This window comes from Apaloderma vittatum, unplaced genomic scaffold (assembly GCF_000703405.1).
Source record: "Apaloderma vittatum isolate BGI_N311 unplaced genomic scaffold, ASM70340v1 scaffold36403, whole genome shotgun sequence".
Lineage (NCBI taxonomy): Eukaryota > Metazoa > Chordata > Aves > Trogoniformes > Trogonidae > Apaloderma > Apaloderma vittatum.
The window spans coordinates 1-27,038 of record NW_009707064.1 but is presented as its reverse complement, the minus strand read 5'-3'; the positions used below and the strand labels follow the sequence as shown (position 1 = coordinate 27,038).

Sequence of the window (27,038 nt, the reverse complement as noted above, 5' to 3'; positions counted from 1 at the left end):
CACACACACACACACACACACACACGTGCTCTATCACTAGTCTTGAAAGCAACCAGCCAGCTGTGAATTTCCCTTTGCTGTTTCCTCATGGTCAACCCCTTCACTAAGAGAGTTTTAATAGCATATGAAGATACCTTTACTCAAAGTGTTAGCTGGAGCTTCAAGCCTGCTGAATGGCACGGCAGCTGCATGCTTTGCTCAGTACGGTGTACAGGCTGAATGACAATCTCAAGGTAAGAACAGAAACTAAATCATAGCTCAGCTGACACTAAAGATATGATCTTTTCCGAGAAAATGGATTTATCTTCATGCATATGGAAGACAATGGCCTGTCCTTGATTGGATAAGAGTTGCTTAAGAGAGAGGCCCATTGTTTTTAAATCTTTCCCCCATCCAATAATAGCATTACCAACTGAACTGGAACCAAGATATTAACCTTTGATCTGAGGTTATTTGTCTCAATGCAGCACATAATTGCCAAGAAAAAAAATGATGGTAATAAATAACAAAGAGCGCTGTGCAAGTGAAAGTAATTTTCTGCAATATGTATTGGTAGAACTTACACACCCCTGCCAGGGCAGGGAATAATGAAGGTTAAAAGATAATGTAAAAAATAAATAAAAAGGGGACAGGGTAAGTTTCCTTGCCATTGGGTCATTACATTTCTTCCCCTGCTCCGTAATGTCAAAATATGTAATACATGTATTAAATACATGTCAAAATGTATTAAATACATTTAATAAAAGGACCAGCTGATTAAACACACACGCAACAATATATAATGAAAAGATACAAAACTCTTTTGGGCTGATCTTGCAAACATTATAATGCAAATAGTCTTTGTGAGAATAACAGGAGTGAATCTTTTCTGTGTTACTCTTGATAGAAAGTACACTTCGCTGCACTTGTAGCTATGCTAGCTTTAAATTACAGCATGGCATTTTCATTGTAATGGCAAAAGACACCCTTGTCTGGTGATTATAAGAAGGGCTCTCATGCGCTTAATGCGCTGTTCTGAAAATAAATAACTGTAAGCTGTGCCAGGAGGATATTATCTAGAATCATTGATGTCATATGTCCTGACTTTTCCAACTTTGGTTTCAGGTGGATATGTTGCTAACAGTCTAGCCATTATGACAGATGCACTTCATATGTTAACTGACCTTAGTGGTATTATTTTGACCCTGCTCGCTCTCTGGCTGTCTGGAAAATCTCCCACAAAGAGGTTCACTTTTGGATTTCATCGCTTAGGTATGTAGATATCAGCTTTTGCTGTTAACAGTACATTTTAAGTAACAACTGTAACAATCACCTAATACTAGACGAATAAGTAACTAGAAAGAGATTAGCAATAAACCTAGAAGTTGCTTTATGTTTGAAACCCTGACTCTTAACGTCCATTCGCTGGCCATTGTGGATCCGCTACACAGGTTGTATTGCCACAAGGGAATAGATAATAAAAAAATAAATGTTTAAAATTTTAAACCTCAGCCAAAAGTGAGGCTTGATGGCAGAGTTTGCTCACTTGGAGCAGGGTGAGTCTCTCCATCTGTGTGGAACTAGGACTCAGCAGACTCAGAGTTAAATTCTGAATACTTGATTCATATTTCAACTTACAAGAGGAAGATTGGAGAATTGAATGCACCATGACATTTAAATATGACTTCCTATAAACATACCACAGCCTAAAAAAACCCAGAAGAGCTCAGAGGAAGGAACTGTCCCCAGTAAGAACTGGGGTGGATATGCAGTTGTGTTTCACAGTCCATCCATAGTTACTTGCATTAGGTCAGGCTCCTGAGCACCTTTGTGCTTTGGAATTGAGGCTGCTGAGTGAGGGGAACACATTCCTTGGTCCCTCACTGCTCTACCACTGTCACTGCTTGTGTGACACACTGAGGAGCTTGTTGATGCAGGAGCTGTACATGTCAGTCAGTTGTTGGTCACAACAGATTCTTGCCGGTGCCCAGGATTTAGGAAGTCCCATTGACTTCAGTGGAATTATGACACTGGAAATAGTCCTATTCACTGTGAAAAATGACATCTTAATCCAGAACTAAAAGGTTCTGTGGGGCATGTTATCAGAGAGCTCTGCCCTGCCAAAAGCTGCATAGATCAATATTCCACTTGCACTCCCCAAACTACACAAAGCAGAAGTCAGAACGCCCCATGGTTTGCTATACAGTAAGTTACTTAACCTCTGCCCATTTTAGGTGTCAGTACTAATAGCCTTGGAAGGGTATTTTCAGGATTCCTTACTTCATGTTAGGAAATGCAATGATGATAAAGGGTATTTTCATGTGGTTGCTAACTGGATATAGTAATTTGTTATACACAGATGCAGGTCTTGTAGGCATTTTACCAGAAGTTTCAACCTTTATTTTTCATGAAATAGATACTTTCTAAGGTCAAAGTTTGCTACGTCTGCTCTATACATTCTATAACATATATTTTTCAAGGATTTTAAAGTCTCGGTAGTCATTATTTACAACTCTTATTTTGGCTGCTAGAACACCAGTAGAATTCAACAACTTCATCATTCCTAGTCATTTGTCATCAGTTGCTCACTGTTGCATGAACACATAACTGTGTACACTAGCAAAGATCTCTGGGGCTTTAGCAAGAAAGCATTAACAATGCCAGCATTTCCCATTACACTTTTCTTTCAAGAAGTTTTAATTTTGCGATAGGAGCTCCCCTAATACTGAAACCTGACCTTGCAGGTATGCCCCTGGCATTTGCTCACATTCTCCGCAAGGATGTTTGTTAGCATTTATACATATGTTAACCCTATTTAAAAATCAGCTGGGTAGTTTGTATGTCTTTGTAACCTTTCTAAAATCAAATAGTACGTACATTGACTGTGCCATGGCCTAGCTTAAAACAGGAGTTAATCTTAAGAAAAATACAAGAAACTTATTAAACCATTAAAATCTTAGTCAGTTCTGTGAATTTTTACTGACTTTTCAATTAATATGAGGGCTTCATATCACTCGGCAAATATAAATCACTGGGGATTTCTACCACCTCACTTTCTCTATCTTTTTTTTTTTCTTTCCCACCCCCACCCCTCCCCGTTTAATTGCTGAGAGAAGTACGGGACAGACTGATCCAGTGGTGGTCCATAGGCCACATCTGGCCCACAGAATTAGTCTTTATTGCCCAGAATCTTCTCCCTGGGACAAGCTACAAGGAGCAGCTTCTCAGTTCTGCAACAGTTATACCTCCTGTTCTGCCCCTGATTGCTGGTAGGTGGTCAAACACTAGAACAGGCTGAGGAGTCTCCACGGTTGGAAATACTCAGCTCCCAACTGGACACAGCCCTGAGCAACCTGCTGTGGCTGACCCTGCTTTTAGCAGGGCTAGACATTTCCCAGGGGTTCCTTTCTCCCGCAGCCATTCTGCACCAGTAGCACTAGTGCAGCTCTCCCTGTAGGAGGAGGAGGAGGACTAGAGCCTGAGGGTAGGGGCAAGAATTTCTGTGGTTGCAGTGAGAAAGTGGGCAAAGGCCCTGCAAGAGACCCCCAAACGTTGACCTAGGCTTTCCAAGTACAGAAAGTGGGATAGTTCAAAATTACTATACACAGTTTTTTTAAAGTCACATTTGTGGAATTTATTTGCCTGATTTCATGCACCCAGTCTGAATGCCGTGGCCTGAGGGCCCAGTTTCACACATCAGTGAATGCTGGCGATGGAACAAAGCTGCTTCTACAGTATAGTCTTGCTGTAACACATTTTTCCAAATAACCTGTATGTAAGAAGCGTGTCAGCAAATAATATGAGCTCAACAGTAGCTTGGATTTTATGAGAGATGTCAAAACCTGACAGAATTGTTAAAAATTGCACAGATTGAGCATCTGTCACAAAAAAAAATGCAGAGTTTGTTTAAAACTGGAAATATTCAAAAACTATCTCATTGGTGACCTGCTATGCATTAAGTTTTAAGATAATCTATACATACAGTAAGCATATAAACATTCTAACGAACAGTGGTTTTGGTGTCCATTATCACTTCTGTTTGCAGAACGTATTTTCAAACTCTGCTCATAAACCTTGCATTTGTAACAACAACAGTCCTATTAGTTGCCTAGTCAAATTCCAGAAGGAAATTAGCACTAATTTGCATTTATTTGATTTCTCTTTGAATACACAATATGTATGCTGTCTCTTCAGTTTTATTTCATTTTTCAATGGTGAAAAGAAAGCTGACAGATTCAGGAATGGCTTAGAAAAGTAAAGACAAAACAATTGAAATTGCAGTCATGTCTAAGAAAGATTATATTCTTGAAGCCAAAAATAGTTCTGCTTCACCACCAAGTGGAGATACCTCCTTCTCAGCAAGACACCGAGCAGATTTAAGCATAGATACAGAACCTGGCGTTTTTCCATGGCTGCAGAGACAATGTTAGTAATGACAGAATTAGTCAGTCCACTGGGGCAGTGCATAGTTCATTTCACAGAAGTGAAAGATCTCAGCACAAATACACAATGCTGATGTGATAATGACTGTGAAAGAAACTGCAAGGAAAACACCGGTTTCTGTTGCAGAAAACATAGTTTTAGACTGTAAAACGACAAGATGCTATTTCTCTGGTAAATGCTTATGTGCTATGGCTTAACGAATCTTTTAAAAAGCATTCTAGAAAATCTAAGCGGTATTTGGTTTCTTTTTTAAGACTGTTGCCCTAAATAACCTTCTTTGTAATACTTGCATGGATGTTTCCAGGATTTTCATGTTGCTCTGAAATCATCTGAGATTGTGACAGTTGCCTTTCAGAGCCTTGTTGCTGCCTGGTAATGCTGGTCCTTGTCCAGGCACTGACACACTACTGAACAGCTGAATGTGTTGGTGTGAGTTTCTTCCATAATGATGTTAAAAATTCAGTGCATGGATCAAGTGGTTTTGGTGGTATTAAAATGCTTACAAAGCTGCATGGTTTTTACTCTAATATTCAGTAAATAAACCTATGGCAGTTCTGTGTTAGAAATGACATCTTCTTTGGTAGACAAAGCCTCAAAACAGAGGGAGAAGTGAAGCAGTGCTCAGATCAGTATTCTTAGAGCTTTGCTGTGGCTGAGAGCTGGATTTTGCCCTGACTGGGGACACACGTGGAACAAGGGGGAAGGACAACCATTACAATTTTGAGTAAATTAATTGCAGCTGTGATCGTTGAATTCACACAGGGAGGCTAAGATCCTGGTGATCCATCTGGCAAGTGACAGTAATGAGCATTACACGTGATGATTACAGATTACTCGGGCATGGCTGCAAATTTACATGCAATACGATGGAGCCAGCATTGAGGTTTCCCCAGTACTTTCTGTAAAGCCCTGTATTAACTTGCTTATAACTGAGACAGTCTTTTAACTGTGCCAGTGTTTTCTCTGTCGGGTATCTTGCTTTTTCTTTTTTCTTTTTCTTTCTTTTTTTTTTAAAGTTTCAGTTGCAACAGGGCAATCATTTTCAGAATATAAAGCTAGAGGGTAGAAGTATGTTTATCATAGAATCATAGAATCATAGAATGGCCTAGGCTGGAAGGGACCTTAGAGATCATTTAATCCAACCTGCCTGTCATGGGCAGGGACGTCTCTCAACTAGATCAGGCAACACATAGGGACCGAACGGGGATCGAACCTGCAACCTTGGTGTTAACAGCATCACGCTCCAACCGACTGAGCTAACCGGCCCCTGGCCCCCTTTATTTTAAAAGGAATCTAGTGTCCCATTTGGAAATGCCTATATTCTTTACAGTAGGGCCTTAAAACAGTAGTGCAGACTCCTCCTGCTCCTCCTCAGCTTTATGTATGCTATTACCAGTCCCATTTCATGACTTGCAGAGAGCACTAAGGTCCAGACCCATAAAATATTCAGGCCTATTTACCTCCTTTTTTTGAATCTTATAGAGAGCTGTAACCACTTTCCACAGATGTAAATGGCAGTGGAAAGTGCAGGACAGTTAAATACGAAGAGTTTTTATTCACTTTCTAATTTTCTCTTTATTTAGATGTATGTGCCATTTTGAAAGTCCTTGCTGATCAGATAAAATTCCCACACCAAAATTTTGGTTATGACACTCTTACTTTTGTGAAATACTAGTATTTGGTAAATATTTAGTAATCTTAAAACGATACAGAAACTTACATTAAGCAATCCTTCCTAAGCTGGAATCTGCAATAGATAGTGTGTATATAAGAAGCTGAGGAGTAGTACCTCTGACAAGTTTGTACTGTTCAGTTTCTTAATCTTTCTTTTTCTCCATCCTGAATGTGAAAGGATATGTATATATGTAAGTAATCTCTAAATCCAGCTTAATACTGTGGACACTTGAAATGAAGCTTTCTCTTATTTATGGGTGATGGTTGTGATCACCTGTCTTCCTCACCCTCTGATAGAGCCTTTGTCTGCAACTTTGCAGGCAAATGTTGTGGGTTGTCTGGAGAAGTCACTGTCATCGCGGGTGCAGAAGTTTTCAGAGAAAATACAAATTGAGGGATATACTGACAGGGAAGTGTGAAGTAGTTCATTAGAACAAACTCCATTTGTTAATCCCATTTTGTTTACTGTGCAACTTCTTAGTTATGCATTAGGGTTATAATATACATGAAATATTTAAAATAATTAATGCTCTGTCCATGTTCTAATCTGGAAATAGAAACGGATGAGACTCACTTTTGTAATGTTGTTTCCTTTCTGTTTGCAGAAGTATTGTCAGCCATTATTAGTGTATTGCTGGTCTACATCCTTATGGCATTCCTCTTGTATGAAGCTATTCAAAGAACTATCCATATGGACTATGAAATAAATGGAGATATCATGCTGATTACAGCAGCCGTTGGTGTTGCAGTTAACTTAATGTAAGATCTCTCTTTCTCTCCATTACTCTTACAAATGTATTTCTGAATAAGCTGATAATTCTTCATGACCTGTAACTTTCTAATGGGATGTAATTTTGCTGGACGTCTTCATTTTCATAAATAATAGAAGAAATTATACCGATTTTTACTTTTTCAATTCTTTGGCTTAAAAAAAACATCCACCAAACTATAAAGCCTGTTTCTTGGAGTGTGTTTCTTCTTTCACTTGCAGAATGGGTTTTTTGCTGAATCAGTCTGGCCACCTTCACTCCCACTCTCATGCCCACCCTCACTCTCATGTACCTCGGTCGAACTCTCCTAACGCAGCCCACAGCAGTAGCCACGGCCACAGCAGCCTTGCTGTGAGAGCGGCGTTTGTGCATGCCCTTGGGGACCTGGTACAAAGTATTGGTGTGCTTGTAGCTGCGTACATCATACGCTTCAAGGTAAGGAATGGGTAATCTCTGAGGCAGGGTGGAATTTTTTTAATTTCAACTCTGGTGATGAAATTAAAAAGTGACTTGGTTTTGTAAGTTATTTAAAAAATGATACTCTATTATAAGCCTCACGCATTCGTGGAAAACAAGCAAAGACTATATTATCTATTTCATAAATATTCAAACACAAAAAATACTCATGAAAGTTGGAGCTAGAAGCAACTGTATTTTCTGAGTCACATTTTATATGTGAGCTTATTTTCACATATCCTTTATCACTTTGGAACTTCCTTGCAGCCAGAATACAAGATTGCTGATCCTATATGTACATATATATTCTCCATACTGGTGGTTTTGACAACAGTACGAATTCTCCGTGATACAGGAGTTATTATTCTGGAAGGTAAGTTCTGTGGACAGAGTACTTTACATGTCAAAGACCAGCGAGCACTGGCACTTTTTTTACATCATGATCACCATCTCTAACAAAGTGGATTGTATCTGGAGACCTGTTTATCCTGCTTTTGCTTTAATCTCTTGGTTCTTGATGGCTTACCTAAGCTGCAGCAGTCTCCAGAGGTCTTTGCTGGAACGACACAAATCCTAGCTCTGCTCACATTTTACCATCAGGAGATGGTAAAGTGGAATGTACAGAACTTTCCTGGGTGTATGCAGTGGCTGTCAGCTACAGTAAGTGAATATTTGCCCAGGCTTAGTTCTACATTTTCTCTACTTGTAAAGTTCAAGTGAATGTGAATGCATGTAAAAGGAGGAAGCAAGCTTAGGTCAAATGGCTGGACATGTGGTTCCTGCCTGACCTGTCTTCCCCTTTTCACAGAATCACAGAACGGTAGAGATTTGAAGGAACCTCTGAAGCTCATCTAGTCCAACCCACCTGCCAGAGCAGGATCACCTAGAGCGGATCCCACAGGGACACGTCCAGATGGGTTTTGAGAGTCTCCAGAGACGGAGACTCCACAACCTCTTGTGGCGTTGTATTACTTGCATGCTTCTGTGGTTACCATAGGGGAAGCTACAAGTTAAGAGTGGTGTAGAAAGGAAAAAATAAAAGGGAAGAAAAAGCTAAACATAAGCTGAAGAATCTTATCTCATGTGGTGACTCAGAGGGAAAGATGCCAGCAACATTCCTTGCGTTATCATAGCTAACATGCCAGCTATTACTGCTTGATCTTGTACTTTCACCTTATGAAAGCAAAGATGTTAGGGAGGGGGAAAAATTCCAGGTTTTAACTGTACCTTCCAAGCTGTCTCTTGAGCTATTATTAACTTTACTTTTATTATGTTACAAGGTTTAACCAAGGACCTAAAAATCTTCAATGTCAAGTGCTTTTGCTCTCATTTAGGAGAGTTAAAAAAAAATCCAGCTGAGAAGGCAAAAATGGTGAAATGTGCTTAAGAAACCTCATTTAGCTCCACGGAAATAGCTAAGGTTTAGCTGAAGAAAACAGATAGGACAAATCTATGATGTATCAGATTCCAGATGTCTTGAGTTGTAGCTGTTTGCATAGGTATCCCAGTTGTCATAAAAATCTCAAAATTAATGATGCTATTTAAAGTGACGATAGGTGGGCTTTGTGTATCCTAGGGAATTTTTCCAGCTCAAACTCAGGATCACAAGAGAATGGATTTGCATTTGTGTTGCAGACTACCACTACAACAGCAAGGTCTTTGGAGTTGCATCAGCTTTCAGTATTAAGTTTCATCATTACCCTAGGAATGCTAAATTAAAAATTGAAGTGATCACCTAGTACAGTCAATGAGATTCTAGCTTTTAATATAGATTTATTATGCAGCATTCCAAAGAGATGACACTGGCACTAACATAATTTAATAGACAGTAAGGCATCAGGTTCAGAGAGGAGTCATCCAGAAACTCTGAGGAAATTTGAGAAGCAAGTGGCTGAACTCGTTATAGTATATATAATCAAACTCTGGAAGATAAGCGGTAAAAAGCTGTGATATAAACAAAACTATTCAGAAACAGATTATTCCATATTTTTGTACTAGTTTTTGACCCATGTTTATCATCTAAAATTTTGATTCTGCCATTTGTACAGCTAAAGGACAGAGTAGGGAAGCTATAGAGGTGCTGCAGCTGCTGCAAATACTATGTCCAGAAGGGCCAATTTGCATATTCTCTAATGATAACTTGGAAGTTACTCATCACTTCCAACAGCGTCAATTATAAACTCTTTTAACACTGAGATCTGTCACAACATTTTAAAGGCCACTGAGAGTTTGCAGAAGACAGAATTAATTCTATCTCATGTTTGGTATCACAGGAGTTCCAAGACATTTAAATGTGGATCGCATTAAGGAAGACTTGATGAAAATTGACGATGTTTATTCTATAGAAGATTTAAATGTTTGGTCTCTCACTGCAGGAAAAACAACTGCCATAGTCCACTTGCAACTAGGTAAGCTGTTGTATAGCATAATTCTAAATTAAATCTAAGTGTACAAAAACCCCAAGCCCCTTTCACTTCTTATTTTTATTTAAGTTGAACTGGGAAATACCATTCTGGGGAAAAAATCTACTAACCGGTTTTGTACAGTGAGGTGTAGAACCCATTGGCCCAGAAAGACACAGTGTAAATGAAAATTGTTCAAAGAAAATATATTCATACTGAAACATACAGTACAGATTCTTTGGGTAGGGGAAGGAAAACTTCTCCTCAGAAATTCCCTTATTTTTTCCAGGAAAAGAGAGGGTAAAGTTCTGATGTGGAACAATGTGACATACAAAAAATAAATACGTTTTGCCAAAACATGTGCTTGATTTAAACACCTAACAGTATCATTCTTAATAAGAAAGCTCATTTTTTTTTGTGGGGATTGTCTAACACACACAGTTGTATCAAGATAGGATTCTAGTTACAGGATATAGTCCTAAAAGTATAAAATAATATAGAGAGAGTGCAAAGTGACCACAAAATAATATTAAGAAATCAGTGTGGTCAAAGATTACTCTAGTTGGTAACACTGTGTTAAATTTGAGAACAGCTGGATTGTCCAGGTTTCTCAAGGAATGAATTTTAATTAATTAGTTTCTCGATTTTCCAGTTCCTGGTAGTTCATCAAAATGGGAGGAAGTCCAGTCCAAGGCCCGGCAACTGCTGCTGAACACGTTTGGAATGTACAAGTGCTCTGTCCAGCTTCAGAGTTACAAACAGGAAAGGAGCAAAACATGCGCAAGTTGTCAGAGCTCCAGTGCCTAATTTCATGTTTTGGGAACTGCTGCCTTATTCTTTATCTTGTAGTCAAAGACTGAGAGCAATAAATGCAAAATGAAAATGATCAAATGGAAGTCATTAATATGTGGATTTGTACCACGTAACACGCAGCAGGGAGAACTCATGCTGCAAAAAGTGCAGTCGTTGCCCTACAGAACATGTATTTCCCTTTCTCCCTTGTACTGGTTTATTCAATTTGCTATAATTTTGAGACAAAGCTGTTTTCAGAATATTGTTTACAAACTGCAACGTGGCTCTGCAGATACCTCACAAATCACAGTCCAATATTGTTCTTTAATAACTATGTACCGCAAAGTACCTGCGCTCCAAATGGAGCATCACGTATTCAGTATTTCAATTGAAGTCTCTTATGCTGATCATGCCAAGGTTCCACAATATGTCATGATCCTTGAATTCATTATGCAGTATTTTTGCAATAGTAATTTTCATACAGTATCTTAAACTACAATGCATACAGTGCTAGTTGAAATCTTTTGGGAATTGTCTCTGTGGAGACACTGCAAAACAGAATTTACTGTACCCAGAACAGACAGTTAGCTTTAATCTGGGCATTCAGAGATCCAGAGAGGAAGGTCCTTGCCCAGACTTCTGGTATTTAACTAGAGACCCAACACTGGACCCAAAGTGTTTTAGGTGATCAGTTATCTTTAATGTACTTTAGAATAGGGTTTATATATTAGAAACAGGTTATTTATTTTGCAAAGTTTTGACTTGTAAGATGAATTTATTATTAATGATATTGAATGTTTAAACCAACATTTGATTCACGTTAAAAGGCCAGTTGATTAGCATGCATTCTAATTATAATTAATAAATGTTCTATAATTGATCATTTTTCCATGATTGCTTTGTTTTAAAAGAAATCAAAGGACAGAAACCCTGCTTGATGTGGAGATACTCTCAAACACAATCTACAGACATGCAAGATACATGCATCTAACAGGAAAGCCAGGAGCAGAAATTTCAGATACATAATATTTCCTCAGTCATAGATCTCTGATCTTTTCATCTTTGCTAAAGCAGCGTGTGGCAGTATCCTGACAGGACTGCCACGGCAATAGCAGTCCCCATTACGTAGGCTTTTTGAATAAAGCAAAATCCAGGCAAGCTCAGTAACCGAATGGCATTGGACAATAATATAATACTTTGTTGGACAGCACTATCATAACAACCTACAGAGGTAGAAAGGCCTTTTCTCATTTATAGAGGAATGAGGCAATTTGAAAAGAATATTTATTCATCCAGACCCCTCAAAGTCCACAAAACCAAACTGCCTAGCCTCATGGTGGAATCCCAGTACTTTGAACGTACACAAGATAATAAAATCTGACGGTGAGCTATCGCACACCTCCAAGCTCAGATTGGTGCCTGCCCCTGGGGCCATTTGCACTGAAGAAGCTAAAGGCAACAAGAAAACGACATGCAAAGTTCAGAAGACAGGAAGAAGTTGGCTTCAAATACTTTTTTGCTTATTCTGTACTTTGGTCTTTATGCGGAACTTCCACTGACATCAAAAGTAGTTCTCTGTGTGGATCAGCAATGATTTTTTTTTTCCCCAATAATGGATATTGCGATATTCAGCTGTGAATACTGACGTTACTGTCTGATTTGGAACTTACTGGGGTTTCACATATTCATCAGGCTGACTTATAGCTGCAGTTGGTGGTAACAATCTTGGCTTCTTTTCTGGCCTTTTTCGAGGTAGGGGTCACATGATGCATTTTTTTTGGTGAGAACTGACAGCACAGTATTAATTTGGATAAAGTGCATATAACACTGGATTATGTTTTTATCTGTTCTAGCAAGAACACTTGGGTACAGCATGGGAACACAAACAGCTCAGAGGCAAAGTAGCACTGTACTTGGGAAGTTAATGCTTCAATACAAACGTTATCATTAATTAAGCCATATCATAGTTCATGAAAATTGTGCATCCCATCCTTACAAACTTACTGGGAAAAAAATACCACAAATGTACAACAGGTATTTTGCACATACTAATACTCAAATAGGTTTTAATTAAATTGGGGTTTACAGTTGATGTAATTAGAAGTTGAAGTACAGTAGACATGTATTGTATTTGGAGTTTTTAAAATAATTTACTACACATTTGTTTAATTGAGGAAAAAAGCTGAAGTGTGTTGCTTTATTGTGGGTTTTATTAAATCAATTATTAAACTTCACATTGCTGTCTTTTAAAATACTTGTGTTGCTCTATCTTGTCATTATCTTTGATTCTTACAACAGCTGTTTTTTGAAATGTCTGCATGCTCAGGCTTAATGCAGTTTAGAGATGCTGTATATAAAATGAATTATGTCTCCTTCTGTAGTGAGAACAATTTAAGTCTTGTTATTTCCCATGCGATAGTGGCACTTTAGAAAACAGAAGCTGACAAAGTGTGGGGAAAGATCAGCCATAAAGCAACTGGCAAAACATTCTTGAAACCCTATGTTCACCCTCGAGGGGCCCTTGTTATCAAGGTATATAGACTGGAAGGAGTTTCAGAGAAAAAGCAACAGAATAAGATGAAATGAGAATAAAGATTAAAAGAATCAATGGTCAAGGAAGCTCAAAGCATACATTCCCTGTATAAAGGTCTAAACTAATGGGTTTTTTTATTTGTGTGGCCTACCTTTAATCCCCTTCTTATTCTTTACGAATTATTCAGGGCACAGCTTGTTTGGCACTGCAATGTTTAATGCAAGAATCCAGTATTCTTCTGAATCTGCTATTAATCAATATCAAAATGCATATGCTTTTTATCACTTATAACACTCCAAGTGATGAAATAAATGAGCACAACTCAACTATAAAAATAACCAAGTAGAAATAATTAGTACACGGATAGAGAAAAATTCAGAAAATAACTGATTTGCAAACAAACTACTAGGAATTTATGATCTAATACACAATAACAGTACTCTGGAAGCATAAGTGCCTATAAAAGAAGAGAAGTCATTTTTATAGACATTGCCAGGTCATTTTCAGTGTCAGCTCAGGGGAAAGGGGACTTAGTATAAATAAGCTCTCATGTCTTTCCAAACAGCGTTCCAGTACATCCAGATTATTTAAAGTGGCTAAAATAATTTGCACACTTAAAATATTCTTCTCCTTCTACAAAATCCTCTGCTTGAAATGAGAATGCTCCTATTTAACAGCAGTACTTCTGCTTTGCAGAGCTATGCTGCAATACTCTTGCTGACTGAACAACTGAAATCCTGTGAAAATTCTGCCACCTTTAACAGTCTACACAGGGAAGAGATTTCCCCTTTCTTGATCTGCAGTTGTCACCCATCCTTTTCTGAAGCATGGATACAGCTTTGATGACAACCTACTCATATGAGTCAATAAAGCATTTTTTTATTGAGTAGACTGCAAATACTCACATCCCACTCTTTTATTCTGAAATGTTTTTATCCTAAGAAGAAAATTAACAGCTACTTTGTTTCCCAGTGTTTCCTTTGCTTAATTCTGTGGGGTTTTCTGTTTGTTTGTTTTGAATTGTGCTGGCATTTATCTTTCAATACCAGGAGCATTTCTTTCCACACGAGCAGAATTGCCATTTAAAATGTCATACCTGAATCTGGCCTTCATTTATTTTAGTACTGTACATTATTTGCTATTTCTGGCAGAATCACTCCGAATTGGCAGAATGACTAAGAAAAGCAGTAGGCTGGCACTCAGAAGTAGCTTTCTGACATAAGCTGCAAAAAACCCCAAAGACATCCACCAGCTAATGAGTGATAAGACTTTCGTTCAGGTATTTTGGCAGAATCTCACGAGGACACTGCACTGATGCTGCACGGAGCAGGGCCCTTAAGTATTATTTCTCTATACAGACACCGTGAGAATATCATAAACAAAGGTAGGTTCTTGGCTAATTAGACATGACATGTACTGTAGCAGCTTCCTAGACTCCAATAAGCTAGTCCATTACTCCAAAAGCCTCCAGATTCTTTCTACCTTAAAAAGAATAAAACAAATGTGCTTCACCTTCCTCACACTTAATCCCCTCTCCAGCTTCACCCCATCCTCCCCCTCTTTGTAGCAAATCATGCTGGGCACTAACTGACACTCTTTGTGCCCTGGAGCTGGCAAATCCCCTTCTGTTCTACTCTTCGCATTCCATTTTCCACGGCTGAATGCTCTGGGAAGGACCATACATGCTTTTCTCGTTCTGTGAAACACTGACACAACTTTGGAAGCTGCTAGAATAAATACTGATCCTTTCCATTTACGGCTACCCAGCTACCACAGCAATTTGGTCTTGTAATGCAAGCATACCCGTGTTCTGTGCTTACAGCTGTAAGCAAATCAGTATTTTTGCTCTTTTATCTCTCTTTTCCTTTTCTCCAGTTTGTTCTGCTTTTTTTTATTTTATTTTTTTTTCCCACCCTCAGTATCACAGAGTTTGAAAACAAACCGTGCTAAATGTACAGGACAAAATTACTTAATTGCTTTTACAACAGTTATGAAGCATTTACACCTTTTATGACATCAATTTCTGTAGGGGGGGGGGGAAAAGTGCCATTTCATAAACACAAGCATAATTTCATCCATATGATTTCCTTACTATTATACCTGCTGAAAAGATGGGTTTTTTTCAGAATTGCAGCTAGCCAGTTCATGAAAGTACATGAAGCCAGGTAAATTCTGTCTGTCCAGAGTGTGTTCCACATTAGACTCTGTAGTAATATACACAGGGATTTTTGATTCAGCTGATGAATACATAAAAGCAGCCAGATGGCAAGCAGACAAAAAAATTTGCTTTTGTCTCAGGTGCATTAAGAGTACCCAAGTCCCTGCACTCTTCCCACTTCTTTTTTCTGAAACAGAAATTATCTAATAAATCCCAAAATAATCCCCAAATAAATTGATGAAATTTATAAAAATTGCTACTTAATTCTAGTAACCGTCCTTCTAAATTCAAATACAATTTTGGAGAAAAACACTAGAAACATGCGAACCTGACATACAGTTATTCTTCATTTTTTAATACATTTCTCGTATTTCTTTTTCCAAACCCACCCTAAGACTAAGTCTGACACAAACCTGTGCGGACTATCCCCTGTGTCAACTTTCAAGGCCTTTTCCCGAGTTTACCAGAAGGTGGTGCACTAGTCCCTGCTTTAATAAAAAGAGTTGTGTGTACGGAGTAACAGTATAACCATTTGGGACTTCTGTATGTCAAAGGAATATATTTTGCCGTAAGTTTTTAAAATGTCTTCCTAATGGGAAAAAAAAAAAGTCTTAACTTTTCCTAAGGATAACACAGGAAATTTAACTTTATCATGGATACAATAAGGAAAGGCACAAACCTGGCACCGATCTGCTAACCAACTACTAGGAAGGACCCAAGGTACTTCTTAAAAGCATAGACAGGTAAACGTCACAGAATACAATGCTCAAACGCCTCCCTCCACTTCCAATATAAAATTGTATGAGTGGAAACTAGCTGTGGCTATGGGTATCTGAAATGCAATGAGAACAAATCATATTCATTAATGTAAACAATGTAAATTATCATGCAAACCCTTCGTTTCTATGAAAACACATATTGTTTCTTTGGGGCGCTGATTTCACATTTCCAGGTCAACATCTACTTCCATCTGAAACATCCTTAATTTTTTACTTTTTAATAAAGGACCCAATGACACTTTCAATCAAAAAAATACACTGAGGGAAGCAATTTTGTTTCAAAATACCCAGACACTATTATAAATGTAGAATATAACTGTGTTTACACTGCTACAACTGCTAGTGTAATGTTGTATTTTGATCTAGTTGAACAGGCTTCACAGAGAGAAAATACAGATGACAGAGAGTGAAGAAATCAGAACCACAACTTCCTTCCAGTAAAGGCTTCTTTCATTTCTTCAAACTATTAGGCAATTCTGTATTTTCTAAGCTTCTGCAGATGACATACACCTGAAATTTCCCAACCAGTTACACACACTGGTTTCTTTCTGCTTAGACATTTGCTTTAAATATAACCTAGACGGAACAAATTACGATGGTTTTCAAGTAATCTAGCTGCTTGGACTTGCCACAGAACAAAGGTCAAGTCACATCATAAAAATTTCAAAAGAAAGTAACTCTATGTGTATCAAAAGTTAATGGGCCACATGCAATAAACTGTAAACGAAGATATGCTTTAGATACACTCACTATGCTGGATATCACATTATATTAGATCTATTAACTGCCTTTGTAAAGCAGCAATAAAAGCAGAATATTATACTTCCACATTGAGACTTAGTGTATTTGAAGTTGCTCTGAAGGAAGAATTGAGGGAAGAGGTATCCATAATTTTACCTGTCAGAGGTAGAAAGAAGCAGCTTACAGAGCAGGCTTAATAACAAAGTAAAATCTTACTTATAGGCCCAGAAATCGTTATGGCTACATAAAAGTATTCATGTTGCATATTTCTGTGTTTTTTTTTCTTTAAAGTTCATACTTTGTTGTTCATACAAGCTGCTTTCTGTACAAAAGAGGAAGGAGGGAAGATAATAGAAGAAGGTAGATCATACAGGTAATGCAGATAGCAACTGAAAACCATTAGACTCCATTACATTACCAGGCAGCCAACTACGGAGCACACTAGTAGTTCTGGACCAAATTGTGATGGTCACAAATGATGTCGATACTGATTTCGTTTACAGACTGCACCATTGGTTTATCTGTTGTGCACTTCAAGTAGGGTGTCTGAGACTGGTTTTACAGTCATTTTTCTCTTAAGCAAGGTACATTTCATCTATCCAGCCCACAACACACACATTCATTATTGTCTTTAAGAAAAAAAACAAACAAACCTTGGAGTGCTGCTGCAATCTCCCTTCTTTGTTGGATTATCATGTTTTCTGATTTTTTTTCTTTTTCTGTTTAGTGAAGAGGTACAGCCACACAACTGTGAGGATTTATAAAGATTGGAAGGTCAACCACTTTGGTTCTTTATTGAGTGAATCTATCTATGACTTTGGTGGCAATTCTATTTAAAGCACTCGCCCACAGAGGCTGCATACCTCTGCCTTTCACACGTATCAAGAAGTGATACACTCAACACGTACCTCAAACAGAAACTTCCATTATCACCGTGTTTTGCATACCACCAAAGCTGCTTCCTTGAACTAATACATACATAGGAACTTGAGTAAAGTCACACCTGATTCTTAAACGTTACTGAAAATTCTCTCAAGAGAAACAAAACCCACTCACTATATACACAGCCACCATAAGTTTTGTTATATTAATTCCATGCCTCCCTGAAATCAGTATAAAAACATTCCCATAACTTCAAACTGATTTCCTTTTACATGATATAATATTGTAACATTAAAATTATGGCTTAGATTTTGGCAATGAGGCAACAAATGGAACTGCAAAGTCATTATGACTAGGATACTGCTGTGTATTTCTGCTTTTGAGAGTAAGGTGGATACTGCAGTCTTTAAGCCAAATTCTGTTTTCTGACCATAGCATGCTTCATTCAAAGCACTTCACCAGAGGAAAAACAAACACAGTAAAGGTAACATAATGTTAACAGTCATTTAAAAACAACAACAGGCTTTACTTAATTATAAAAGAAGTGATACAGCAGAAAGAAGAGATGCATGTCTAAATAAAACATTCTTAATACTTTAATAGAAAAAGAGCTTTCACTTTGTTTTGATGTAGTGAACCAATGATTTACTACAAGTAGATGACTTTGCTTTTCTCTGGCAAACTGATAAGACTTTCTTGTTACTACCAGGGATAACAACTAATCAGGATTTTCTGCAATCACTTCCTTGTTTGTGCAGCAGCAGGACCAACTCTGATAAAGGACTGTGTTTATTAGTTACCTGCCTACTGCAAACACGTTTTTTTCAATTAAAGACATGACACACAACAGGAAATAAAGAATTAGAAAGTTTTGCTGAAGTTGAAAGCTTAAGCACACTTTATACTTAAGAAAAACTTGTGTGGCTTTCTCACCTCCCAGATAACCTTTTTGCATCCACAGCCATGTGCACTTGCCCTCTATATATCACACAACATAATACTGTGTTGAAACAAAACTGCATCTATTAGTGCATCATCTTGACCCTACAAAAATTGTGCAACTAAAATCCACATCTTCTACAATACTGAAAGAGGAAGACAAAGATCTCTAGCTTTTTACAAACATTGTGCTCTTAACAATACGTGTAACAATCCAGTGGGGTGGTAAGGTGGGGTTTCCATGCTTTGACCTCACAAGACGCATCAGTCCTTTCTGAACAGGAGACAGAGTTCCGTGCAAAAGGGCGATGAAGCACTCAAGTCCACAGTCATGAGCAGTCCCCTCTGGTCTACTAGAAAAACCTGGTCTCGTGCCAAATACCACACAAAAGAGTAAAATAATAGAAAGTGGCTTGCAAACCAAAGAATTCTAGAGAACAGCTGTGGGATGGTAGGCAGCTCTGCCTTGCGACTGCATTATTTAATGTATGTAGCTTTAGGCAATGCTGACAGAATTGCTACAGAGCCCGGGTTCCCACAGTTTATTTTTGGCGCGGTATCCTATAGACTTCTCCTCCTGCATTTGTAGATTCTCAGTTTGCCACCATCTGGTAAGAACAGTGTCTGTACAGAATTCTCACTCTCTTCAGAGAAGATTTGGCTTTTAAAATCAATTGCTGTGATAAAGTCCCAAGTTTAAGAGTCATTATCTCCTGCCCCTGCTTCAGCAATACATGGGGTCAGTGAAGTCAGCAAGCCTGGCTGAGTGAGGGGTAAGCAAGTTTGGACTTGAAGAAATTATGTTTTCCAATTTATTCAGAAAGAAAATATATAAATGAAAAAACTGTTTCACAGCTGTTGCTGTCACAGTCTGCCAGGTTAGAGGAATCCCAATGATTTATAGTTTGCAGGATTAAAAACCATCAGACCACTTCAAGTTTGGAGTTACAGAACACAAACAAATTATCTTGCCATTTTCTTACAGGGAGTCAACTAGATGAGTCAGATTTCAGTAACAAAACAGCCCTTAAGTCACATCAAGAGAGATTCTGATAGGAGTAAGGAAGAGACAGTCTCTCATAATAACATTAGCAGACACAGCCTTTGCTCTTCTGCAGTAACAGAATTATGTAAAGGCCCAAATTTCTATTTCATTTTTTTCAGAATTGAAAGACAATTCTTAAATATTTTACTTTTATGCATAAACTGAAAATCTACAGACTACTACTTGAAGAGTTTACAGACTATGCATCCTTACTGTTACTAGTTGGGCCTATCTTTTCTTAAAAAATTATCCCTGTGGTACATTTATTATAATACTATCAGGAAGACAGACAAGGCTTTTTTTACTTAATTTCTGAATTTAAACCACCAGCCTATTTATATTCTGGATCTACTCATTTTATATGCATATCTTTCTAGAATGCAGCGTGGGCGTACCAATAAAGAGTAGTAACAGGAGATATAAATCAAGAAAATGTGACGTTTTTCTGATATGTTTGTTTTGGTGGGTGAGACAAAGAGACAGAGATTTGGCAAGAAGAAAACATATGAGCAAAGGAAAGAAAGAAGAAGTCTCTGTAGAGAGGGGATTGTGTGAGACAGAAGGTAATATCAGAGTCTAGCATAATCCAGATCAAATGTTTCAAGTTGAAGAGACCAAGTTTAATACTGCTTGACAGCTGGTAAAACCAGAATAACATTTATCTGAATTTTAAAAGATATGCACAAGCACTTTAAACCATATAGAAACAAGGACACAAAGATGACTTGCCGTCACTGGCTGCTGCAGGACCTGCCTGGCTCGTTGGGAGGCACAAACCACACCCGCACAAGCCCAGACACCCGACTGATGCTTCCCAGAGCCTACGGACTCGTGGCCTCAAGAGCAGAGCCCTGCAAGCCACCTCTGCCCTCAGCACCTGCGGGACACACTGTGCCAAACTTAGGGAATCTTAAATGAGGAGAAAACCAAACCTTTTGTGCACGCTCCTACTGCTAACAGAAGAAAGGGGTTTAAAATTAATTTTCTAGACTGGCAGCATCAGCAGGCCTGTGGCCTACATCCAAGCCCACGCAAATTATTTCTAGACTCTTGCTAACGCAGCTCCACACCCCATTAAAGCTCTGCCATCCCCTAATGCCCGAGTTACAGTTTTCTTACAACTCTCTTATTTGCCACACAGACCTTGCACCCTGTTGGATGTCCAGGCAGCACGCTACCACAGGAAAGGAGCTCAACTCCTCTAACTCCACACCTGGAATTTGGACATGGACACAAAGCCCAGCGCGGGATGTTTGCTTTGCTTGTACCTGTATTTTTGGCAAGCGAGAGGCCTTCTCCCCGCTGCAGTAGCCAGCCCTGCTGAAGGCTCCCTGCCTTTGTGCGGTCCCACTGGCCACCTGAGGGCCATGCCCAGCAGGGCTCACCCCCCTCAGCTCCCGGGACAGGAGTGCGCCACCTCTGCCGCTCTCCTCAGGGGCGGTGCAGGGGAGGGCAGGGGAAAGGGCAGCAAAGGCCTCAGTGCCCCACCTCGGACTGGCTTTGGAGGGAGACAGTGATGGTGGAAGACCAGGTGGCAGCCTCGGGCTCCCTCAGAGCTTCAGGCATGAACACCCAAGGGCAGTGGGTAAGAGCTGCAGGACAGCTTTTTACTCATAAATGGTTTAATTTGTGCCAGGCCATAGGCTCTGGGCGGTGTATGAGAGGGCCTCAGAGGGCCTGCATGCCCGGTGACAGCCCTGAGGAAGGATACTGCATCCCCAGTAGTAGCTCTGGCCAAAACACAGAACAAGGCTATCTAAAAGTAAAAACTAATTAAGCTAAAGCCCTTTGGCCATCAGGTGAAGGTACAGCATAAGCAGGGTTGGTACAGTCTCCGGGAAGTGTGCTGTAAAGGTGTGTGATCTTTGTTCGAGGTGAGATGTCACAGGAGAAGGGCTCTTTGGCCTCCCCTTGAAGGGTGCAATTAGTGGTGACGGCTGGTTTATGATGGGAGGTAGCTTTGAGCAAACCTCCTGCCCGCTCTCTGTTCATATCAGCACCTGAAGGTCAACCCTTGCTTCGTCCAGCTGCAGTGTCCCGAGGCCACTGCCTTGCTCACACTTTCCCATTTCCATTTCAGTTACACTGCTAGTTGACGTCGTTATCTTGTGTGCTCTCGGCGTGGTGGGGATGTGCTGCCCAGCACAGACTTGAACTGTGCCGAGTAGCATGGCCATGTTTGTTTAATTTGAAAGCTTTTTTGGGAGACATCCAACACAAAATACTGGCCACATCCAGTGAATCATTCCCATTACTCTTGTTTGTTTTCCACAGCTAGTCCTAGGGACAACCACCCTCTGCACGAAGCGAGACAGATGACAACTGCAGGGTCAACAATTTCCTTTAATGATTGCCTTCAGGCCACTCTGTAAGTTACTATTTTCTACAGAAACCACATGCGCCGATGAAGTAACTAGATAGTATAGTACCCTACTAATAGCATCTCGCAGAGAAATGCAAGTGGTAGGGGATATCAGACAGAAAGATACTGACCTGGGGCTACTGTATGCAAATAAAAACACATTGAAAACACAGCACTTGGATAAACACAACAATAAAAGATTTCTGGATAAAGTCTTTAAGTAATATTGTAGTAATAAAGATTATTAATTAATTAATAATTGCATCTATACTGCAGAAAGCAACCTTCTCTTCTTCCAGAAAGCTATTTACAAATAAGACTATTTAACAGCCACCTGCATGAAAAGCATGACCACAGATTCTTATTATGCATTTCTCATGGTGATTAGAACCCTTAACAAACATTTCTGATCTAGATTTGAAAAAATAACAAGCCAGTGAGCATTTTAACTAAGCTTTATAAATAATATGAAAGTTGGACGTGATACAGTTCCATGGAAAAAAAATACAGTTCCATGGGTGAAAAAAATAGTGATTCTTTAAAAAAAACCACCAAAACCAAGAAAAGAATGGAGTGTGAGACAAAACGGAGAGAAGAAAGTTGTTGAATTAATTCATCTGCCTCTAAATTGTCCATGGAATAACAAGTCATGGGTTTGCATAACACTGGACACGGAAGACTTACTGTTCTCATAAAAATCAGCTTATAAAATTCAGCCAATTAAATCTTTACAGTCTTAACTCTGATGTTTGTAGAACAAGTAATATTTTGTATATTGTTTTATAGATTCATGTTGAGTAGTTGTGGAGGAGATACAGTAATTGCTCTTGGTGCACTTTACTTAGAAGAAGAAAATCTCATCTATGCAGGAATCAATATTTTTAGGGACAGTTTGAGAACACACAAAATCACCCCAAGAACTTTAACAATACCCATAGTTTATGTGAAATGCATAAAGATACTTTTATTTCTTACAATATGGAAAGCTCTCCCCACAAATTTATACTAAAAAAACCCCAACACCAGCTAACAAAGTAAAACATTCTATTACCTTAGCTATTATGCTCTTTGGACAGGATGTGAGAAGCAACAGCCTGTGACTGATGGCAGTCACACTGCTTAATGTGTTACTGGAAGACACCACTGAAAAGTAGTTAAATACAAGAATTACACAAAAATGACTTCACTCAGTTCCTTAAAGTTGACAGATACTTAGGTCATAGTATTTACAAGCAAGTGATTTATTGAAGAACAAACTAATTCATGCATGAACTCGGAGTACAGCACTTTTTGTTTTGTTTGATATAGTCCAGTAAAAATATGGAAATACAGGATAAATATTTTTAAGTATTTTCTATAAGTTATCTATTAAAATACTTACAATGTTTATTCCTCAGAGCACTTGATTTTTGTGGTTATATGCTACCCAACCATTTTGCAATGTCATTCTTTAAAATGAAAGCTTATAATGTATTTTTAAGTCTTGTAGTCCCTCTCACTCTTAACCATAAATGTTGCTGAGTCATCTCTACTTGACAAACAAATATTTATGCTGCTGCTACATTCAACTATGGGATAAAATGACATTTTAACTTTTCTTTTTTCTTACCATCAATAAATCTGAAGAAAACATAGAATTTACAAAGCTAAGCTACTTTAAAATTTGGGACACAGCTTTAGTAAAGTTTTGTCTCTGTTGCAGCAGAGTAACTTATAGCACTTGACTATTACTCACGTAGGGGGACTTTTTCCAATTAGCAGTTGTTTCACTTTTGCTTTCTTCCTCACAGTAAGTAATACGTATTCTGAACATTCATTGTAAAAGAAGCCGTATGACATATATCGTGAAACTGCTTGAAGGGAACACATAGAATAAATAACCACAAAAGGACTCTTTTACCGTCAGATGCATATACTGTCTTATTATTTTACTGAGGTTACATTCTCTCCCTGGGCAACCCACAAGACGACACACAGTGCTTAAAGAGGAACTGTCTCTTCATAAAACCACAGACTACTGGGTTGGAAGGGACCTCAAGGATCATCTAGCCCAACACTTTAAAATAAAGAAATACAATTTAAATGAGACGGCCCTGCACCCTGTCAATCAGAGCCTTACATCTGTCTAATAGAATCATTCCTAATTTTAATCTGTTATTTTCTCTTTGTTAAAGCAGATGTCCCTAATAGCATGTATCTAGGAATCTTTAAAAATAGGTAACTGCACTATACATTTCAGCTTGTACATAAACTCCCCTGTACAAAAAGAAATTAACATTTTCTAGTTAGTTTTCAATAATGCAAGTTTCCTAATTCTAGTAACTTTCTAAATTTAAACACAAACAATATTTAAATACAACAGAAATGATCCCACTTTCAATTCCCTTTTAGCCATGCTTAATTCTTACGTTCTAATCCTGCAGTCTCAAATATACCCTTAAATAACCTGTTGGACTCCTCAGTAGGTTAAGGTAAGTGCATGTGTAAGCTTTAGTATTAGCAGTAGAACATCAGCTTTGACTCAAATTGTCATCACATCTAATGTAGAAAATGAATGCAAATATACTTTATGACCACATATGTTGCCATACAAAGACATCCACTAGCTGTGGTGACTATTTGGTCTGTATATATAGAATTGAAATGCAATATAGAGAGGGAGCAGACGAGGAATCCCAATGTAGAAAGGCTTCTGGGTAATCCCCATTCATGTAATTTACACGGAATGTTGTAAAAATTTAAAATATATTTTAATTAAAAAGGTAAAATTACAAAATCAATGTATTTTGAGAAAAACAAAATTCTACAAAAACCATGAAGGCTTTTTCCATCTATAATTACTGCCCGAATAGTCAGCATTTGACATCAAGTGTCTACTGAAAATGAATATTTGAGACAGATTTTTGGACTATGTGGATGTTGCATGCTAGCTTCTAAAGCAACATGGAACTCCTCATCCAGAGCCAAAAAAATGTAGGGAGACCCTAAAAATGTAGCAGAAGCATTTCCGCACACTGATTTCAGTAGTCAAGTTTGTGCAGAAGTGATTCCACTAGACTCATAGGGTACCTTTGTGAGGCAACAGAAACTTGTCACTTCGTAAGCTTTCTGACATTTTCCAGCTCTTCTATAGGTTTCCATTTCTGATGGATTGTTAATAGCTGGAAGAAATTCAAAGGAAAATATGAAAGAAATTAGCAAAATCCCAGCAAGCATCTCCTTCACTTCCCCCCCCATATTATGCATCAACCTATTGATAGAAGGATTTCTAGTAGTTTTGCGTTTTCCTGTCAGAAGTAAGCAAAAGTAGCAACTGATGACATATTAAAAAAATTGTTGAACAAAATGATTTAGATATTTAATAAGTAATAATACAAAAAAATTTTATTTTTCCTTCTCCTTCAGGCTGCAGTACTCAAACCCAGTCAATTTTGTAATTCAGGAACAAGGCAAAAGTAAACAGCATTTCTCCTATACTCTGAATTTCTATTATTATCAATCAAATTGAGTAAACAGATTTTGGGGTGGGAGAGGGAAACACCAACCATAAGTAAGCCATAAGTTCAGGATCAGACCTAGAATGTAATAGCTGAATCCCTATCATTAAGTAAAACATGGAGGATTAGTTTATATAAACTAATGAATTAAGCAGTTAGTTCCACTTTCAGGTAGGTATACATAAGCTTTATATTTGTTTCCTCATTAATATTTTGCTACTTCTTACACATTTAAACAAAGGTATTCTGACTACATTGTTTGTATAAATTACCTTTTGAGGCTTGGCAGGATCAATAGTTTCCCAAGGTTCTGGATTGCCAGTCTTGTTAATGCTTTAAGAGAAAATAAAAGCAAAACATGTATATGTTTTAGGGTGTGATCTTGCATACATTTTTCTTATATGAGCAGTCTATCGTCAGTAGAACTATTTACATAAGTAAGCAGTTCCCTGAAACACGAGTTTACAGGTTTGAGCACTTCCGTTTTAAATTTTGGGTAAGAGTCAACGATGGCTTTGCAGCTTCCAAAGCACCAAAGAAGCCAACACAGCTGAAGCATTACATGTTAATGTAAGGGAAGAAAGATGAAAAAGAAAAAAAGTAAGGGGATTCTTACCCTGACAGGTAAAATGCCTATTCCAATCACTTTAAAGTAAACAGAAAAATTCCCCAAAGTTTAAAGAGCATAGGACTTTGCTCCAATTATTAGCCAACCCATTAAAATACTAACTTATTATAAGTTTGTATTATCAAACACTGTTGTTCATATAGAAGTTGATAGCCTGGCTGCAACATATCTGCACATCATCTACCTATCTGATTATTTGAAATTCTTTGTAAGAACATTAAAAACCTATTACACCTAAAGCAAAGAAAAGAATACAACGATTAAACCAAAAATTACGCAGGAATTTGGACTACGCTCCAACTCAATTAACATCTTCAGTATTTACAATCTGCAGATTCTTAGATGTTACTACTAGTCTGGAACATCCGAATGGATTTTTTTTTTTGTGCCAGACATGATGCTCAAGCACATCTGTTCAACCCAGAAGGTTAGGGTAAACTCCAAGCAGTAAGTATTCTGCTTACATCACATCGGATTTGCTGAACAGGGAATAGATACAGAAAGAGAACGACCCAACTGCTGCAAAGGACACTACTCCAACCAGAGGAATGAGCTGAAAGACATAAAATGGAGAAAAGAGTTGAAGAACTAGTGTCCTGGCTACTGAGCCACAGACAGGGGGAGTGAGGGCCACACGGAACTAGGGTGTGATTACCTGTTAGGGTACCTCACCTCCACATTACTATTCGCAGCACCTCGCTGCCAGGGCATGAATTTCAACGTGCACGCGTCCCTTGCCATGGCGATCCCCTCTCTAACGGGCTCCTTACCCAGCCGGGAGTGACTCCCAAGTACCCGCCCGAGCCGGCCAGCATCCCCTTGCCCAAGGGCTTTACCACAGAACCCACGCCTCTGGCAAACTTACTTCTTTTTTCGCTTTTAGGATCTGGAAGAAGCTCATGTTCACCTTCGCTGCGGACCTGGAACAAAAGGTTCCCTGTTACTGGCACCCCAAGCC

At 38.5% G+C, this 27,038-nt stretch overlaps 2 protein-coding genes across 2 annotated transcripts; one reads left to right on the top strand and one right to left on the bottom strand.

Annotated features, from left to right (window-relative positions):
* The first annotated feature begins 1,067 nt into the window (after positions 1-1,067).
* Positions 1,068-10,544, top strand: SLC30A4 (solute carrier family 30 (zinc transporter), member 4). The gene is made up of 6 exons (XM_009866033.1): positions 1,068-1,251; positions 6,702-6,855; positions 7,088-7,301; positions 7,590-7,695; positions 9,596-9,730; positions 10,377-10,544. Exons 1-6 carry the CDS (start codon positions 1,068-1,070, stop codon positions 10,529-10,531), a joined length of 948 nt encoding a protein of 315 aa, XP_009864335.1. The 3' UTR covers positions 10,532-10,544.
* A 14,503-nt stretch (positions 10,545-25,047) lies between these two features.
* Positions 25,048-26,981, bottom strand: LOC104268956 (chromosome unknown open reading frame, human C15orf48). The gene is made up of 4 exons (XM_009866032.1): positions 26,946-26,981; positions 26,545-26,633; positions 25,725-25,785; positions 25,048-25,116 (listed from the first exon to the last, which is right to left on the bottom strand). The coding sequence occupies exons 1-4, from the start codon at positions 26,979-26,981 to the stop codon at positions 25,048-25,050; spliced, it is 255 nt and encodes an 84-aa protein (XP_009864334.1).
* Positions 26,982-27,038: the final 57 nt, after the last annotated feature.

Bases quoted from the DNA above. Each gene is read 5' to 3' on its own strand.
- LOC104268956 (XM_009866032.1), bottom strand. From the start codon at position 26,981: ATGAGCTTCTTCCAGATCCTAAAAGCGAAAAAAGAA. The intron at 25,786-26,544 runs GTAAGCAGAATA...TTTCTCTTAAAG, and splicing joins TTCAGCAAATCCGATGTGAT to CATTAACAAGACTGGCAATC. The intron at 25,117-25,724 runs GTAATTTATACA...AATTTCTTCCAG, and splicing joins ATCCTGCCAAGCCTCAAAAG to CTATTAACAATCCATCAGAA.
- SLC30A4 (XM_009866033.1), top strand. From the start codon at position 1,068: ATGTCATATGTCCTGACTTTTCCAACTTTGGTTTCAGGTGGATATGTT. The intron at 1,252-6,701 runs GTATGTAGATAT...TTCTGTTTGCAG, and splicing joins TTTTGGATTTCATCGCTTAG to AAGTATTGTCAGCCATTATT. The intron at 6,856-7,087 runs GTAAGATCTCTC...TTTCACTTGCAG, and splicing joins GGTGTTGCAGTTAACTTAAT to AATGGGTTTTTTGCTGAATC.